The following is a 20264-nucleotide window of genomic DNA, read 5'->3' on the forward strand; positions in this document are numbered from 1 at the left end:
ATATAGTAGGTGCAGCAAATCGACACCGATTATTGGTTGTCGAACATCCGCTAAAACGAACCTCCAGGTAAACGGTCGTCGTAAGCCGAGGTCGAGCGTTATGATGCGATGCCCATATGTTTTGATCGGCGTATTGTTGGCGGCATAAAGCTGAAATTGCATTGGCGTGTGCTGATTTTTGTCTTTAGGCAAAACTGAAATATCAGCACCGGTATCCACCAGTAAATGCATGCCGCTTTTCCGATTGAGTACTAATAATCGGCTGGGTTTACTGTGAGAGGGGTCGTCCTCGACCGCCGAAATTCGGGACGACGAATTTAGTTTTCCGAAGTCGCGGAATTATTTTGCCACTTACATGGCGGTCGGCAATTACGCGCTTGTTTCCCAAACCGTTGATGAAAGAAGCAAAACCCTCGATTCCGTGAACCTGATCTTTGACTTCTGGTGCTCCGTTGTTTGGATCGGGACCGGTTCCGTGTCGTGATTTCCAGTCGGTCAATTCGGCTCAATATTTGCTCCAAGACATCATTTTCCGTGGATGCCTTCTGAACGGTGGAAATGCAAGGCGGTTGTTGCATCTCGATCATTAAATCCGCCATTTTCGCCAATTTATCGACGTCTGCCTCGTTAGAAATTGCTAACACCATTCGAATGTTTTCGGGCAATTGCTCAAGTAGCAACGATCTAAGCATGGCGTCAGTTACCTGCTCTCCGCCAGTGTTTCGCGAGTCCTGCAAAATTCTTCCAAATTCTTCCCTTGGAAAAGTCATCGCAGCTTGGATTCGGCGGACTCTGCAAATGCTGCCAATATCCTCTCCTTCACGGCTTCGTACTTATTTGTTGCCGGAGGATTGCGTGCTATCGAGATCACATGCGAAAGGATTTCCGGCTCGGCAAATTGTATCACGTACATAAATCTTGTTTCGTCCGACGTGATGTGATTAGTGTGGAACGCAGTCTCCACCTGCTCAAACCAAAATGCCGGGTCGGGTCGATAAAATGACGGAAATTTTTGTATGCATGCCGCTTCCACGAATACGCCTGCTGGTCGATTAGCTATCGGCGGCCGGAAATCACTCTGAAGGGATGTTTTCAGCGTCTCTGGCGATTTGGATTCGGTGGCCATTTTGAAACTCGCGCTTGGTGTCGATTAAACATATAGAAATTTAAGATCACTGCACTTTTTATTTTAACTCTAGTCGTCGGGGTCATCAATGTAGAAACATGAAAAAGTATGTTTTTAAGGTTTTACCCATTTATTCAACAAGCACCGAGAAGGTCGAGAGAAAGAGTGTGTAAAAGAGTCGGATGGCGTCGAATTTATATCCTTGCCGATCCATATAATGACGTTACTTTGTTGAGCATATCAGCTGTTGAAAGGCGTTGCCATGTTGGTGCTGTCATGTCATTACCATGTCGCTACAAGATATGTTTAAGTGTCGCAATCTATTGACAAAATACAACATTTATTTTTCCCCAACCCAATATTTCGTAAATTAGTTAGTTAGTTTAGTTAACTGGGGGGAGCCGCAGCTCCGAGCACTCAGGTCATTGTTAGGCCCATTGTACGATCCCCGTAAGTTGCCTATTCAATAGTTTCCCGCCTATGGTGTTCGCAGGCTTTAGCGAACATTCTCCAGAGGCAGAAAGTGTGCAGATTCTTCATTGAAGAAAACCTTGCCAAGGTGTCTTCGTCTGAGATCTGAGCATGCCGGGCAGCCGCATAAAAATTGCAAGACCGTCTCCTCCTCCTCCTCACACTGGCTGGACATAGCCGAAACCACTACCCTAATCTTTTCCATATGGTAGTTTAAGGAGCAGTGTCCTGTCAAAAGCCCAACTAGGGTTTTCATGACCCACTTCTTAAGGGACAACAAAAATGCCGCTCTAGTGGCCTTAGGCTCTTTTCGCTTGCCGGCAAGAGTCCAAATTTCTCCACTCGGTTGCGTGAATCCTTGCAATTTCACCCTTCAGAGTAGACTTGACAGTAGATGGTCGGATTCCAAGAGCTGGTTCTGACCCCACTATTGTGGATCCAGACCCTCGGCGAGCCAGTCTGTCAGCCTCCTCATTGCCGGCGATGTTAGAGTGCCCCGGCACCCACATCAGGAATGTTTCGTTCAGTCGGCCAAGCTTCAGCAGCACCTGATGACAACTCCACACCAACTGGCTTGATATGTCGTTGCCCTTTAGTGCTGATAATGCCGCTCGACTGTCGGAACAGATTCGAATGGTACGACCCCTCCATTTTTGTCGCAGACATTCTTCTGCTGCCAATGAAATGACATATATCTCCGCCTGGAATATGGTCGTCATTTTTGCGAGGGGTCGGGCCAGTTCTATAATCGGATTCTCCGAGAACGCCCCTGCGCCCGATCCATCCTCCATGACTGACCCGCCGGTGAAGATTATGTAATGATAGGAATGGAAATTGGAGATGATCGACTTGATCTCTCACGGCCTCTGAGGTTCCCACCCCACCTCGACATCTTCAGGCCAGTTATTACTATGAGGATGTCCCTTTTAAAACAGTTCCGCGGGGGGGAAGAAAAGAGGATTAGGAAGGTAGGGTGGGAACCTCAGAGGCCGTGCCTCATACCAGATCTGAGGCGGAAGAGGCGATCATTGAGACAGTGAACCGTCGTGGATCTTCCCCTCCTTGATCGCGACACTCGGGTCCGGAGACTTACGGCTCCACGCGCGCGGTCGAGCCGTTTTTTTTTCTTTCCTCTTTTAATTTCCAACGTTAGTTCGCGTTCTGTTTGTCCTTCGATAGGCCGTCGCGAAATTCGTAGTAATGTCGAATTCAAAATCTGGTGCGGACCCACGCATCGGAAAAGGCACGTTGTTTTGAGTAATGAAGCGTGAGGGATCAAAGCACTCAAAGGACCCCCCCCCACATTCCCGAGCCGGGCTAGTACAGAGGCGTGCAAGAACGTGTCGACCGAGCACTTTGATGGAGCTTCAATCTTTGTGGGCGGACCTTCATGGTCAATTTAGCCAATTTGTCTAGATTTTTGGGATAGCTCTGCCCTCTAGGTCGTTATCGGCCACTCAGGATGTTCGACTTGATCTCCCGATTCCACTAATATCATTACAATTATTAGGTCTGTAATCTGAAAAGACTCATGGCCACTTGTCGACCATTCTTCTCTTTCGGTGATTAGCTGGCTAGCACAGAGGCGTGCAAGAACGTGTCGACCGAGCACTTTGATGGAGCTTCAATCTTTGTGGGCGGACCTTCATGGTCAATTTAGCCAATTTGTCTAGATTTTTGGGATAGCTCTGCCCTCTAGGTCGTTATCGGCCACTCAGGATGTTCGACTTGATCTCCCGATTCCACTAATATCATTACAATTATTAGGTCTGTAATCTGAAAAGACTCATGGCCACTTGTCGACCATTCTTCTCTTTCGGTGATTAGCTGGCTAGCACAGAGGCGTGCAAGAACGTGTCGACCGAGCACTTTGATGGAGCTTCAATCTTTGTGGGTGGACCTTCACGGTCAATTTAGCCAATTTGTCTAGATTTTTGGGATAGCTCTGCCCTCTAGGTCGTTATCGGCCACTCAAGATGATCGACTTGATCTCCCGATTCCACTAATATCATTACAATTATTAGGTCTGTAATCTGAAAAGACTCATGGCCACTTGTCGACCATTCTTCTCTTTCGGTGATTACGACAGTGTATGTCTTTTCAAAGACCAATCTGGAAACCATATGATCGGTCGGCATCAGGGCTACCGGGTGTTTTTCAAGGAATTTCCAGATAGACACATGTCCGTTTGATTGGCCGCCTTTCCACGCCCCAATAGTATCGAGCCTATATGCCTCGTTGCCTGCTTTCCGTTTCACCTCCAAGTGAATGGGGGGTAAATTTAGGATAGCTTCAAGTGCCGCAATCGGCGTAGTACTCATTGCTCCAGTAATACTTATGCAACCAAGTCTCTGAATCTTCGTGAGCAGCTTCCTGCTGTTAGCAAAGTTCAGTCTTGGTCACCAAACGATGCATGCATACATCAAAATGGGTTCTATTGTGGATGAATACATCCAGTATATCCGTTTGGGTGAAAGTCCCCAGGTCTTACCTATCGAATTCCTACAGCACCAGAGCTATCTGCAGGATTTTTGATATTGTTCTTGGATGTGATGCCTCCATATTAACTTGGAGTCGAAATTTACCCCTAAGTACTTGATTGTTTGTGCCAACTGGATTTCCGCCGCTGCTAAGGTGGGTAGCGTATAGCTGTCCCACCTGACGTTCCTAGGGAACATAACTAGTCCAGTCTTCCTAGCGTTCACCGTGAGTCCGTTGCGGAGGCACCAGCTGTGGATTACATGTAGAGTTGCATTCAAGCGGTCACATACTGTGTCCGCAAACTTGCCGGTAATTATTATGGTTAGGTCATACGCAAATGCTTGCGCGAAGACTTTTTCGTCTTCCAGAAGCCACAGCAGGGTATTCGCTACCAAGAGCCATAACAGTGGAGAGAGAACCCCTCCCTGTGGGCAACCCCTGAGACATCCTGCTTCAATAGACTTCTGGCCGACCGATATGTGGATTTTTCTCCACTCTAGCATGTGAAGGATCCAACTGACTAGCAGCGGTTCGATTCCATGCTGTCTTGTCGCATCACAAATTGCCGCAAATGAGGCATAATTTAAGGCACCTTCGATGTCCATGAATGCGCCTAAGGCGTATTCTTTTTCGGACATCGACTTTGCAATTTTTGCTGTAAGTTCATGGAGTGCTGTCCCCGTGGATCTGCCTTTCTGGTAGGCGTGTTGCCTATGGTGAAGTGACCACTTAGGAATGTGTGTATCCCTTATGAACCGATCTACTAGTTTTTCTAGTCCTTTTAGTAGAAAGGACGTTCGGCTGATCGGTCGGAAACTTTTTGCGTCTATGTAGGTGGGTTTTCCTGGTTTGGGAATGAACAACACCTTCACATCCCGCCATTTAATTGGAGTATAAGCGTGTGCTAGGCATGCACGATATATAGTCCGAATGTGTAGACCCAGGACATCCATTCCCTCTATTACTAGCGCAGGGATGATGCCATCCGGACCTGTAGACTTGTATCTATAAAACGAGTTAAATGCCCATTTCACTCGCTCCAGTGATACTACTTTGCATGCCAGATTCCAGTCTCTCGGTTGAGGGTTGTATGCACCTGTTGGCCCCGAGATTAGATTTTGGATGCTGCCTGGGAAGTGTTGTTTCTTCATCGTTTTCTGTGTCCTTCCCATTCTGTAAACGTAAATAACCCAGTTTCTGGCTACGTTCTTTGACCAGAATCCACTTCAGCTTTGAGGTTGCCTGAAGGGAATTAGTCTCTTCGCAATAGCGTCTCCAAGATGATCGTTTAGCCGATCTTATGCTCTTCTTTAGAGCCTCCTATGCCACTTTATAGCGATTCCAGCTAGTACCTGATTCACCCTTCAGAGCACGGCTGGGGAGCATCCTTGTCGTTCTTCTCTGTTTTGCCAAATCCGAGTCCCACCATGGTGTTTATCCTTCTTTGGCATCTTGAGTGGACAGCTTTCTTCGAAAGCTTCTCTCATGGAAATGGAGGGGGTAGAGGTGGTTCCATGCCCATAACGAAATCAATGCGTCTGTGATCCGAGAGTGTGATATCGTTTGATACTCTCCACTCTCCGATCAGAGACGCGATGTCAGGGGATGCCACCGTGATGTCGAAGACCTCTCGCCTGACCACGTTGAAGAAACCGTTTAGTCGTGAAAATGGAAAATTCAATGGATTTAACAAGCATAAACTCATTTTCAATCTTTTAACTAATGACGGAGCAATAAATGAATAATAAACTCAAAAGTGGACTCAACATCTGAAAGATTTATTCTCGTTTACCTTGAAATGATGAAATCAATCTTTTCACGGAGTAAACAGGACCTCCCTTGGCATTCAATTTTCCCGAAATCTGGAGGTTCTCACGGCAATGAATTCTGACTTCGTCCTGCAGACACATCATTGAATGGCACGTACAATTGAAGACCTTGGGTGAAAATTCAAGTTAGCATCATACAGTTGAAGTTTATCTACTTTCCATACTTTTCCAAAAAAAAAAAGATATAATTCAAAGAGATTTCTATAAAATTTTCAAATATACTTTGAGCAATACTCGCGCAAACCTTGCTCTCTGTGAAAGGAGGAAAAAGAAAGGTTTAGCAGAATAGCAAAGCAATGAAAATGGGAAAATCCTCCTTAAGGGTATATTTTCCATTTTTGTCCTCAAAACGCGAATGGAAACATAAAAATTTCATGTGATCGTAAAAAGACTTTTCTCGTTATGAATATCCATGTGCTTACGTTTCGCAGATACACGCCTTGGTTCCTTTTTGTCTGATCCGTCAATGGACGGGAGAGAAGTAGAATCAAATCGAGGAAGGTACCAGTGAGGAGGGAGATGAAGGGTGTGGGTTTAAGAGCGCTGAAAGCTATAAGCCGCTGGCAGGGATGAAAAACTAGCTGCTCCTTTTTTCATGTTAAGAAAATCTCAGGGTGGAGTCACAATCGCAAAAACGTCCGCAGCATACTATACACATCGCTTAGGTCTAATTCTAAGATGCCACGATGGCGCTTTCCACCGAAATTGTTGCGACTAATTTGAATTTATTGTTAACTGCCATCATTTCGGGTGATAAAAGTCGCCAAGTGAAAGTTGTAAACAGAAGGGAATAATAATTTTTTTCCGTTGACTTGTGGGTTTTATGGCCAAGTCTGCGTTTGGGTGATTTGTGCATGACAATTGAATGACTTCAGGATGGACTGGAAAGCCATCCGATGGCAATGTTTATGATTCTTGCAAATTCACAAGAATGGCAGTTTCTCCTCAATTATTGAGTGAATATTAAAATGAAGTGCTAACCGGCTTCCGTGCCCGCGAATACCAACAAGGAGGAAGTGCCCACTGCGAATGGCAACCAGAAGAGTATAAAACGGAGTACTTGGAACTTTTATATTCTCAAATGCAATCCCTAATGGCACTGGAATGGTCTAATAAAAGTTTTTTTCATTTCTTTTCTTTCAGGTGAAGTCGAGCGACTGCTTAAGGAGTACCGTGAAAATCAGGAGCTAGTGCGGAGGATAGGTGGCCATTATTATCAGATCATTTATCCGGTACAGTTGCGACATCACGAAAAGATGGGCATATCAACACGTGAAGTGAGCGCAGCTAAGGTACGAAATCGTATTCGAAAACGATATACTAACTCTACTAACACGGTATGTTCACGACATCATACAAACACAACATACACCTTTAACATACCAAACTGAGCATGTGAAATAAGCGGGCATGGCCGCATGTCTGTTATTTGAAGTTCAACTCTCTGATGCTGGCAGACTAGCAACTTTTTTCTTATGTGAAATGATTGACTCTTGCTTTTGAATCCCTACAGCAAATGCATAAACCCCGAACTCGGACTTTTGAATAAGGCCAACACTAGCACAGAATTCATCTTAGCCCATAAAACCTGATCCCCCTTTACTATCCAGATCACCACCAATAGCGCGTTCTAGTATAATTCATTCAGATTTGGTCCCCATGCAGAAATTCTTCCCTATCAGAAGTTGATGTCAATGTCAGCATTACCTATATCTACGCTTGTGTAATAATTAAACTTAGACCAAGATGATCAAACAACCATCCAGAGTGGGCGGAGACAACCTACAGGGAACAGCTACCCCAAAACCAAAAATAAATTGGCTAAGTTGGCCATGAAGGTCTGCCCGCAAATATTGAAGCTCCATCGAAGCGTCCTGTCAACACGCGCTTGGACTCCTCTGTGCTAGCCAGGCTCGAAAAGGTGATAGGTCTTTTGAGTACTTCAATCCTTCACGTGTCATTCAATCAAAATTTACATGTGCCTGCCGGTGTGTGTGTCCACACCGGATCCCGGAAAAACATAAAGAAACGCAAGGATTCGCGTGCGGATAACGATACCACACGCGAGTCAAATTTGGAAATGGAAATAAAAAAAGACGGCTCGACCGCGCGTGGAACTGTAGATCTCCGCACCCGACTGCCGCGATCGAAAGGGAGGATCGACGACGGATTGTCACAGGGGCCGAGACAGAAATCAGAATTGTTTATTTCACGTTTCAGACACGGAACATATTGTGGTCCATATCGGTCGGCGTCTCGAACTCGACTCCTTTGCTGCCCATCGTTGTCGCGATTGCCCGTTTGTGACAGTTCGGCCACTCCTGACAAATTGGACTCCTGGCCGGGCACGTTCTCCGGGTCTTCTTCGTTGTCGCTCCCATCGGTATCGTTGTCGAGGAAAGGTGCAGCTGTGCACCACGGTTTAAGATGTTCGGCGTGGAACACCGAATTAAAGCGCCTTTGTCGACGTTGGAGACCTTCGATATCTTCAACGACGTATCGGTCGAACCTTAAGACTTTCGAAATTACATACGGCCCTCGATATCGCGGCTCCAGCTTTCGAGAAAACCCCGTCGAAGGAGCAACGTTGGTAATCACGACCAGATCACCCTCCTGATATTGAGAAGGCTTCTTGCGCTGCCTATCGAATCGCTGCTTCCATTTTGCCTGCTCGGCTTCAATCGCTTTAGTTGCCCTTTCCCGTCGGATATCGATACTTTCTTGTGAATCGTTCGCTTCATCGTGGATGGCTTGTACGAGACGGTTATGAACAACGTCCCGCAATCGAAAATCGAATATGAGATCGTTCGGACTATATTTGGTCGTTGCATTTGTATTGCTGTTCAGAGTCCACTGGATGTCGCGGATAGCTGTGTCCCAATCTGAATCGCTTACTCAGCTGGCTCGAAGACATTTGCAAACCGTTTGATTAATTCTTTCAATTGAGCCGTTGGCTCGAGGTGTTCGAACAGCTGTTTGAATGTGTTGGATCCCGTTTAATTTACAGTATTCAGCAAAGTTGTGAGAAGTGAAAGCCGTGCCTCGATCGGTGACGACAATAGCTGGTAGCCCAAAATACGAAGTCAATTCATTCAACGCTCGTATTACTGGCTGGGTGTTTACGCTACGGACGGCTTTTAAGACTGTAAATTTAGTAAAAGGATCGGTGATCCCCAGGATATATTGATTTCCTCGTGACATCTTCGGCAGTGGTCCTACATGATCCAGGTGCAATCGCATGAAGGGAATAGGTTTCACAGTGTCGATGTATAGCTGCCCTTCGGCCTTCCCTGCCACCGTCTTATTGTACACGCATTCCATGCATGCTGATATATATGATTTGACATATTTTCTCATTTTCGGGAACCAAAATCTTTCCTCAATCGATCTAAAGTTTTCTCCGCAGCAAAGTGTCCCATGTCATCGTGGTACGTACGCACTACTCTCCATCGCATTGCCGTCGGTACAACGAATCTCAACTGATCGTCAACTTTGCGGTACAAACGGTTATTTTTGTAAACGTATTCGCGTCGAATCTGTGTCGCTTGTTCAGAGCTCATTCCTTGAAGAACTTTGACAATATTTGCTAACTTCATATCCTGCAGCTGGATGGTCGTCAAGAAATCGTGTTCATCGAGTTCCACCTTAAGGACGAGGTCGGCGACTGTCTTGGTTGGGTTTGGAGGCTCTACGGGTGCTCTGCTCAGAGCGTCTACATGTCGCATGCAGTCAGCACTTCGATGGATGTATTCACAATCGAATTCCTGAAGACGTAGCCACCATCTAGTAATGTGAGGATGTAACGGCGTTTTATTTTTCGTAGATGTTATTGCAGCACAATCAGTAATGACACGAAACCTCTTTCCGATCAAAAACATTCTGAACCGTTCCAGGCTGTCGACTATGGCTAGAACCTCTAGCTCATGACTGTGATATTTCGCTTCGGTCTCCGAGCACTTCCGACTGAAGTACATGACAGGTTTTAACCCGTTGTCGCTCTCTTGAAGTAACACTCCAGCAATTCCATTCGAACTCGCGTCCGTGTGGACTTCGTGCTGTCGCTTGACGTCGTAGATCTCTAAAATCGGTGGATGATAAAGAGCTCTTCGTAAGGTATCGAATGCTTCCTGTTCAAGAAATGTCCATGTAAATGGTTCCGCATCCTTCGTTTTCAGCAATCGAGTTAACGGTAAAGCTATCTGAGCATATCCTTGAACGAATCGTCGAAAGAAACTAGTTAGTCCAAGAAACCGTCGAACCTCGGTTCGATTACTAGGTGTTGGGAATTTCAGGATTGCATCGGTTTTCACTTCACCGGGTAGAAGACCTTCCTTAGTGATTCGATGTCCCAAAAAGGATACTTCGGTCGCTAAAAATGTACATTTCTTTATATTTAATGTCATACCGATTTCCGCTAATATTCCTAAGAACTCATCCAACGCTTTCAAGCCTTCTTTGATATTTTTGCTCGGTATGATGATTTCGTCAACATAAGATGTGTGTGTGTGTGTGTGTGTATGGTGGGGGAGAAGCTACAGCTTCTGAGCACTCAGGCCGCGTTGGCCCATTGTACTCGCCTCCCCCGTCTAACGGAATATTCCGGATTCGTTAACATATCGCAGGATTTCCGTTAGTGGATGTGATGCTACCCGTCGCAATTGGAGGACATCGGCACCAAAGATCTGATGCCTGATGTGTCCATAGGCGGGGCATTCACATAGGAAATGCTCCGTGGAATCCGCTTCCTCATTACAGGAGGGACACGTATCATCTTCAGTAATTCCTATTCTGAACATATGCCCAGCTAGTGAATTATGGCCTGTCAGAATGCCCACAATACACCTGCAAGTCCTCCTGCTTTTCGACAGGATAAACTTTGCGGTACGTATGTTGGGTTCTGACAGGAAAAGGTTGGTGTGTCGGGCAACATTTAAGCTCTGCCACCTGTCATTATGGGAAACTTATTCCCATTTTTTGAAAACAGATTTAGCCAATGCTACTGATACCCCAATTCCTGGCTCCGGTCCCGGCATAGGGGAGATTGACCCCTCTTTCGCTAAAGCATTCGAGATTTCATTTCCCTCTATGCCACAGTGACCAGGTACCCAGAGTAGTTCCACCGTATTGAATCTAGACATAGAGTTCAAACGGTTTCTGCATTCCTCAACGATTTTCGAGGTGATCAAAGGACTGCTCAATGCCCTCAGGGCAGATTGACTGTCACTGCAGATTGCGATGCGCCTGCCCTTCAACCGCTCGTCAATCACCCAGTTTGCCACCCTTAGGATCGCATAAACTTCGGCTTGAAAAACCGTTGCATATTGTCCCAAAGGAAAAGCCCACTTCTCGTTTTTATTCGAGAGGTAGACTCCGGCTCCAGAACCCTCTTCTGTTTTTGAGCCATCGGTGTAGAAGACTTCCGTATATCCCACCACGCATTCCTCTGGGTCTTCCCAGTCCTCTCTACGCTTCAGGGTAACTTCATATTTTCTACCAAACAGGTGTATGGGGACACGAGAATCGGAAGGCATTGTAAGAACTGGATTCAGTCCTCCCAGCAACTCTTCCAATGCTCTGTGCCCCCCACATCCGTTGTTTTCCCATAGATCTAATCGAATTAGTCTATAAGCTGCTCTCATTGTAGTGCTTTGAATAAATATATCCAGGGGCTGCAAATTGAGTAGTGCATTCAGAGCTGCGCCGCATGTAGTGCTCATGGCACCAGTGATACCCAGACAAACAGTTCTTTGCAGTGCGGCTAGTTTACGGTGAAAACCTTTTTGTCTCACCTTAACCCACCACACTACGGATGCATATACAAACATCGGCCTAATGATGTATATCCACATTACCACATGAGGCCTGAGTCCCCATGTCGAGGCAAAGGTCCGTCTGCACAGCCCATAAGCTGTGAGAGCTCGTTTCGTCTTTATCTCTACATGTTTGTTCCAAAGAAGTTTATTATCTAGAGTGACTCCCAGATATTTCACTTCTTCGGAGAGTTGAAGGGTAGTACCCCTCATCTCAGGGAGACAAAGTCCATCCAGTTTTCTCCTTTTTGTGAATAAAACCATTGTGGTTTTATTTGGATTAACTGACAGACCATGTCTAAGGCACCAGCTGTCTATCAAATCAATGGCACGTTGTATATTCCTACACACCGTTCCAAGATCCCGGGGCGTATGCATGGGGAAGCAGTTAGAATAATACATGGGGTCGAAGTCTATTAGATATAATTCTGACAAACGGATGCAACGCAAGATTCTTTCGCAATGGAGGATCTGCTTCAATCGTAGATCAGATATTTGTTAGCGCTGCACTGAGGCATTGTATATTCTGGCAGGCTAGCGAGTACTACACCTACAGCGATCACCACACAATAAGTTTTGAACTATGAATACAGCCACACAGTTGCGAAACAACGTACCCAAACCCAAAAAGGACATCAGACAAGTCTACAACAATATTGGATGAGGAAACCTTCGTGAAAGTATAGCAAGACTAACTCACTAGGGCTGACGTGCCTATGCCTAGGAGACGCACATTCCCTAGTATGATAGAAGAGTGGTTAAATAGATAACTTTTTTTGGTCATTCTGCAACCGAACCGCACGAATGGCTCAGAGATCGGTAGGTAGGATTGATCAGGTACAAAAATAGCATGCATACAAGAAAGCCTAATAAAATCTCAAGTTGGTCATCCAGCGGAGCAAAAAAGAATATTTTAAGGATGTAATCTCGTGAGGTCTTCTTCGCAGGTCTTGTGCTCCACTCCCTTATTCAAAAATTATCCAGGAGTTATTCCCTAACAAGAAAAGGACCCTGACACCTTCAGAGATGAATGTGGTGGCAATTCCGGCAGTAACCACAGACGAGCTGTTGCAGATCCGCTGCAGAATAGGTGGCATCAAAGCTCCGAACCTGAACGGAATACCGAATAGGGTCCTTAAATTGGCTGTAAAATCCAGGCCTGACATATTCGCCCAGTTGTTTGAAGCGTGCATGTCTGAGGGAATATGCCCTGTAGCGTGGAAGCGGCAGAAGTTGGTACTACTGCCTAAGATTGGCAAACCTCTGGGGAGGCATCCTCCAAAACACCCATATGTCTTCTAAACACTATGTTTATATCCCCTTTTTCCCCTAATGTTGTTGGTAGTTCAGGCCACTACCATCGCAACCTCCAGCATTTCGCAAGTCATACCCCTCCAGTTGTCCTTTTCCTTCTTTGAACTGTCCAACTACCAAACAGAAGGCAGCCGGTGAAAGGTCCGTAGGCTTTCAGAAATAATTACCCTGTTATCTCCTCAGTTAGCTGGACTAACTCAGGTATCCCATTGGCACGTGCAGGTGGGAAACCCGCTTACAAGGCCATATTGCACCAGCTTGCGTCAGAAACTGATGCTTGGGTATGTGCCTAAGACGCAGTTACTGTCAACCAGTCCTCACACACCGACGGCTTATACCATAGCCAATTTTTGTCGACGGGTGGACATTTTCTTCCCACTTACCGGACCGGACCATAAACATGTCCATGCACGCACCCCTCCAAACGCGTACAAGTGCATGTTCATGCGTCGCCAGGAATTCCATTATCCGCACGATGGGAAATCTGGCAACACCTCTTAGGTGTCCGTTTGCACATCTGCCTGTCTGTCACACACACTTTTCAACGGTTAAACCTTCTGACATGAAATTCGGTAGAAACGTTGAACTGTCAACTCCCACATGCGGTGAATTAGAGTCGTGCATATTGGACTTAGGGGAGTCCCCATACACTTAAAAGAGAGAGTACGAGGGTTATTCATTGGTTTTTAACAAAAAAGCGTTCGAAAAACCGAGGAGGGGAATCTGCTAGGAAAATTCAGTCTAAAATTGGATTGTTAGCGAAATATTAAAGGGGGGAAAGGGTAAGGAGTGATACTGTAAAGAAATAAAAGAAATAAAAGAGGTTGACCGGTTGAAGGGGAAAAGTTTCCGTGCACCAATGTGACTTTAATACTGGCCAGATGTTTCTTTCTAGGAGCAATTATCAATAACTTCAGTGTCAGATGTGTCATTTTTGGCAGATTGATTTTTTTTCAGAATTCAGTAATGAACAAGATTTAATAAAAGGCAGGTTTGTTTTGTTTTTAAAATCATTTTTATTTTTAAGAAATAGGTAACAATAGTATATAGATTGGAAAAATGAACAATAAAAAAACAATCTTTTAAAATAACAAAAATAACTTAAATCTAATGGCCACTGTGGGCTCTCAAAATTTTTGAATAACGACTTACAGACAGAGAAGAGAAACAGTAAGAAATGAAAATCTAATTTTACAATAAGTTGTCCGGAAATGGTCAAAAACCCGACAGAATTCACTTGGCCTTAGTGGCAAATAAAGAAATATAAAAGTAATAATAAAAGTAATAAAAAATACTTTTAACTTAAATTATTGTTCTTAAAACTATCATAATTATATATTTTATATTACACATTTTTTCTTTTTTTTTTACAATAACATCCATACAAAAAAAACAAAGAATAATAACGTATGTATTTATCAGTTACAACTGGAGACAAAATCAGCACCCGTTCAATGTGTACATATTTACAAAGCCCCACCAAGAAACAAATGGCAGAACTGAGCACGGCCACCGCTAACCGGCATCCCGCAGCCACCAGTACCAAGATTTCTCTTTTTCATCCCGCTTAATGTCAATTGCTCTCGCTCTGGAGTATCTCCAGTCGAATCCCGGAGCCCCCACTGTCAAATTCGGAGGGTATTCTATCCTTTTGTCCGTGGCCCGTCTATGTATATGATACATAACCGGATCCCCGGCAGAATCAAGAATTAGACCATTCCTGTCAAGATACACGAACGCTTCGGGAGGAATGAAGCCTGTCGTGAGAGTTTTCTCGAAATACCCATCATTTGGGTAGAACGGCTGCGAAACCCAAGGGTTCTCACCATGCGAAGCAGATCGCACTATATGATTCCGAATCAATCTGACGATAACTGTGTCGATTCTTGGCACAGCAGCAGCTGCATACATCACTTCATTAGTTATATAGTGCTCATAGTTTGACGAAGCAGTCCTATTAAGCCCCGTGCAAGCACGCAGACATTTCCTTTCAAAGATTCTTACTTTCTCCATTTGGCTAGCACTCAAATTAAACCAGATGACACACCCGAAGGTGAGCATCGGTCTAACCAAAGTAAGATAGCAAATAATCTTAACCTTCCGGCTAAGATGGGGAGCATAAAAGAGTCTTCGAAGAGACATGAACGCCTTGCGAGCGCTCTCTAGCGCGACTTTAACGTGCTCGTTAAATTGGAGACGCTCGTCAAGACGCACACCCAGGTATCTAACGCACTTCGTATGAGGAATGCGCTCAGAACTATCCTCGTTCGCAACAATGTGGAAATCTCTCCAATTCCTTTTCAAGTTCCTACTGGCATACGCCAAGGAATTTCGAAACAGAATCGTTTCACACTTTTGCGCATTGATTTTCATCCGCCAACTGTTCGTGAAGAACTTAATATCATTGAACATCTTCTGAAGTTCAACTTGCACCTCAGTTACCTTCTTGTGCGCCGTGTAGGCTATCAGATCGTCAGAAAAGGCAACCAACGACCTTTTAGGAGATTTATTAAAATCGAAAGAATTGAGCAATTCGCCGGCAAATACCGCAAAAAGTATAGGCGCAGTCACTGTCCCTTGCTGTAATCCATTCAGAACATGAAATTCTCTGTTAGTAGTGAGATTTCCGTCCGTAATGACAAAGCACTTGCCATACAGCATACTACACATCATCGCTACGAGGTGGCTGGGAAACTCGTTATTCAGGAGCCTGAAAATCAGTCCATCCAACCAGACGGTATCAAAGGCTTTCTCCATGTCTATAAGGCAAGCGCCCACGCACTCACCATTGTTAATCCGCCAGCAAATATCAGACGTTACCTTCGTTATTGCATGTATTGTCGAATGTCCAGATCGAAATCCGAATTGCGCGTTCGGCAATAATTCCTTCTTCTTGATATGCCCGTTCAAGGCTTTCAATACCAAAACCTCAAACACCTTGCTGATGTTAGGCAGCAAACTGATTGGGCGGTAGCTTTGAGGGCTGGATGAATCCTTCCCTTTCTTTAAAATCGGGAATACTCGGGCTTTCTTCCACTGTCCTGGAAAGAAGGAATTGTTCAATAAATTATTGAACAAAATGCAATAATTACGAATGGCAATGTCTGGTAAATGCCTGAGGACCACGTTGGGAATGCCATCCATACCGGATGATCTCTTATTGTTTACTCTTCTGAATATGGAAGTTAACTCAACACATGAGACAAAGTAATCAAGCAGATTATCACTCGGTATGAGATCAGCCTGCAACGCAGAGCTAAATTGGAGAACTGCGGTGCCGTTCAGGCTATATTTGAAATTGTGGACATCTCGTTCTACAATTTCCGAAAGTCGCGTTGGCTCTAAGTCCGTTCTGGGCCGATGCACCGATTCAAAGTGTTCCCCTATAAGTTCAAGTTTCAGAGCATCATCCATCACGATGTAATTGCCTTGCGCATCAGCAGTTACACTATTCGTGTCTATACCAGAGTTAATAAGGTGTTGTATCTCGCTGCCACCGACTTTAATTCTCGGCACAGTTATTCGTGACTTCTTCCGGAATAACGTATTTATCTTAGTAAACATGGAATCTGGATCGCTTGGTGAAATACCCTTTAACTTCTCCCGCCACTGGGAGTTCACTTCATTTACGTAATGTTGACGGATAAGATCCCGCGCGATCTTTAGAAGTGATTTGAACTCAACCAATATGGGATGATGATAGTCCCCATATCTCCGATAGATTTTGTTGACGCGAGTGAGCAGAAGGCTTTTCACTTTTTTCAACCGTTTTATGGCTGCAGTTTCATATCCTTCCATATTATTGCGAGGTTTAATTTTAGGGACGACTTGTTCAATTGTTTCCTCGTTGCTCAAGTTCCTGTCACCTGGTGCAATTGTACTATCGTTTTCCCCATCAAGAGGTGGGCATTCCTCTCGATATCCCCGAATAAACCTCTCTTGGAATTTCTTCCAATTTGTTTGTTTAAAGTTCAGCCTGTGGACATCACTGTCCATCGGCAGAAGGCGAACTCTTCGTCCATCAAACAGAACTTCAATAAGAATAGCGTTATGATCGCTATCGTAAGGAAGAGTCTGTAGTTTCCGTTGAGGATTCCTAAAATTAAAGTTCAAGCGCGCGTCAGCAATGCACAAATCCAGATAGGAATTTGCCCTGGGCCAGGTTGGACTCTCTGACCCATATAATTCGCATTTATACTCTATCTGGTATTGCTCTATCCAAGATTTGAGGAATACCCGCTGGGATTGTTTGTGGCGTTTAGCCACGAGGTATGCTTAGCATTCAAGTCGCCAGCTATAATATAGTAATTATGCAGCCTATTCAGTTCGAGTATCGTAAACAGAGAATGGAATTCCTCCCTGAACTTGGCTCGGTTGTTTCCCACTGCATAGACTGACAGAATGTAAAATTCCCTCCTCTAGGCAGTGAAAAAAGAATACATGAGACTTCGATACACTCAAAGGTTTCAAATTCAGGCCTATTAATATGCCTGAAACGATAATGGCGACCCACAAGTATTCCGGTACCACCTCCCCCATCACAATTTCGTCTATCGTTCCTCACGAATTCAAAATCCTTGAATGTTATCGAATGCCTCGGATTGAGGTGGGTTTCTGAAATCAAGACTATGTCAGGCTGTTGTCTGGCAGCGAAATCAAGGAGCTCCGCTCTTCGATGGATTCCTACGATGGAATTCACATTAATCGCGATGATCCGGAGACCATCCAGTGGTACCGCTGTGACTGCAGACCTAGCAGCGGACATGCTGTTTGTGTAAATATTCTGTTATGCTATTTATTTTTGTATTGTGTACGTGTAGCGTATGCTGCATGTTTTCATACATGGTTAGTATTTTATTGAGGATAGTGTTCATCCCGCCACTTGCATCTTGTTGGGGCTTCTTAGCTCCCCCTTGTCGAACTACTTCTGCAAATGGGATCCCCGAGACGAATGGTGCCGAAGGGACGGTACTGTCCAACGCCGCTGACACCTTCGTTCTTTGGGCCGATCTCGGTGCCTGCTACCTTGTGACCTTAACGTTGCGGTATGCAGGACATCCACGGTACGAAGCCGGATGCCCTCTGCTTCCGCAGTTAACACAGAAAGTTTTTTCCTTGCCATCTGCTTCAGTCAGCGAACATTCAGCTGCGGTATGGTCTTTCCCGCACTTTACTCATCGTAAGGTCATTTGACAGTTCACTGCCGAGTGACCATAGCGCTGGACCATAGCGCTTCGACACTGGACTATTTCGCCCCTTAGCAGGCGCTCAAAACGAATGGCCTGGTAATTAAGCGACCTGATGCCGATCAGATCGCTTCCCCGGCTCTTCGGGGTTATCTGCACGAGGAAGTGGGGCAGGATTTGCTTTTTCAAAACGGACCTCCTCGTACTAAACCGTGACACTGAGAGGAACTTAACCTCAGTTCCCGTCTCCCGGAGCATTTTGAGCACCTCATCGGGCTCTTCCTCCGCATCCAAGCCTTTCAGAAGGAAGGTTTGCACCTTCTCTTCCTTTGGAGTGTAGGTGAAGTGAGGAGCCTTCACTCGCTCGAGGACCTCCCGTGCTTTTTTGTAATCTGCAATTTTATTGCATTTGACTTGGGCTCTCTCGGCCCCCGTCTTTTTAATAACAAAATTTGACAGCCCCGCGCTCCTATTAAGTAGAGTGGCTAAATCTCTACCACCTAATTTATAAACATTAATGGGGGGCACCCTTTCCCCCTTTTCTTTATTTCGGGTGCTAATTGTATCCCCAGTCGGACCATTTTTTAAATTTTCACTCGTACTTGCATTATTTTTAACATTATTTAACATTTTTTCTTGAGTTTTGTTTTTTTTCTTTAATTTTTTGGAAACATAAACCAAAAACTCACCCAATTTTCCATCTTCACTATTGCAACTTGCCTGGTTAGCATCCTCTTCTGGGACATTTCCATCGCCACCGTTGTCGCCGACTCTCGTATCGTCTGCTTTACTGCTCTCTGTGTCCTCCATACGGACAGATTCGCTGTCGAGAACTTGTTCGCCCTCAAGGCAGTCCGGTTCCTCCATGATTGCAAAAGTAGTCGAAGATAGCTTAACCTTTTTTCTGGCTACCTTTGGAGACGGCGGGCCCGCCTCCCCAGCCATTAGCTGCTCTGTAAGCTTTTCATTTTTTTTTTATCAATGTTGTCATTTGCTTCTTGAAATCTTCGAGTGTCTTCGCCAGCTCGCCATTTCTTCTTTCAAGATTGGCTATCCTCACTTTGGCTATTTTCAAGTCTGGATCCTCCTCGTTGCGGACTCCACGACCGATCCGAGTGCCCCTAGGCCTTATGGTGGCGGGCCGGTCTGGTCCACCACCCGCCGGCGGCTCGCCGCTCATTCCCGCCAAGCCAAAAAAAACGAATTTTTTCTCAAAACTTTTTAAGGAAAAGTAACTTAGATAATAACTCAAAAGTAAATTAGTTTCAATTAAGTTTTAAATTATATATTATTAATTAAGTAATATAAATATCTTTTTATATTCTTGATAAAAGTTAATTTAATTTCAATTTTAAATTATTTTTATTAATAATATCAATTTGTAGACACGTCCGTTCTCTACAAATGTCAGCCTACCCATCCAAAGGCAGGTTTGGGAAAGGTTAAATGGAACCTTTACGTTACACACTAAGGGAATGAGGATGAGAGCATTGTTAACGGTCACTACGACTGGGTTCATACCTTCGAAATTGGCCTTCCGAAAATTAAAGATAGAGAACTTGCACATAAAAGAGATTTCAGAGATGCACATCGATTGTATGATGTAGCTAACCCACAGCTTGGTCCTTAGATGTCTATGTTCTGCTCAAAAAGTCTTAAGTTGAAAACAGTATGGCTTTATGAAAATTGGCGAGACGGGCGGATAGCACGAAAATTTGCTGCTCGGGAGGACACTATCTTGGCCGAGGGTCACTTCAATGCCAAGTAACATGAATGGCGCATGCCTCACTTTGACTCCAAACGAAAACGAATTCTAGAAATGGCGGCGAGAACAAGACTCAATCCACCCCAACTTTCCAACGTGCAGGCTGTGAGGGAAGCATTGCCGACGTAACTTTCACGTCGGAATCACTGATGCCGCTGGTGGGCGGGTGGCAAATTCTGGGTCACTATTCGAGAACAGACCATCAATACATCGCCTACGAAGAGGTTGACATCATCTGTGTGTCGGCGCGCTGCCTGTGTGCAGAACTTCACGAGGGTGAAC

At 45.0% G+C, this 20264-nt stretch overlaps 1 protein-coding gene across 10 annotated transcripts in view; it reads left to right on the forward strand.

Moving 5' to 3' along the window:
• LOC119656644 (zinc metalloproteinase-disintegrin-like jararhagin) overlaps window positions 1-20264 on the forward strand; it is a 973582-nt gene that overhangs the window by 307732 nt on the left and 645586 nt on the right. For all 10 annotated transcript variants that reach the window (XR_005250066.1, XM_038063100.1, XM_038063098.1 and 7 more), the window contains one exon: window positions 7051-7199. Coding sequence is in view for 9 of the 10 variants with exons in the window: in XM_038063100.1 (XP_037919028.1) it covers window positions 7051-7199 (149 nt within the window). In the remaining variant the exon portion in view is untranslated. The remainder of the gene's footprint in view (window positions 1-7050; window positions 7200-20264) is intronic.

The sequence above is a fragment of the Hermetia illucens genome, chromosome 5 (assembly GCF_905115235.1).
Source record: "Hermetia illucens chromosome 5, iHerIll2.2.curated.20191125, whole genome shotgun sequence".
Classification (NCBI taxonomy): domain Eukaryota; kingdom Metazoa; phylum Arthropoda; class Insecta; order Diptera; family Stratiomyidae; genus Hermetia; species Hermetia illucens.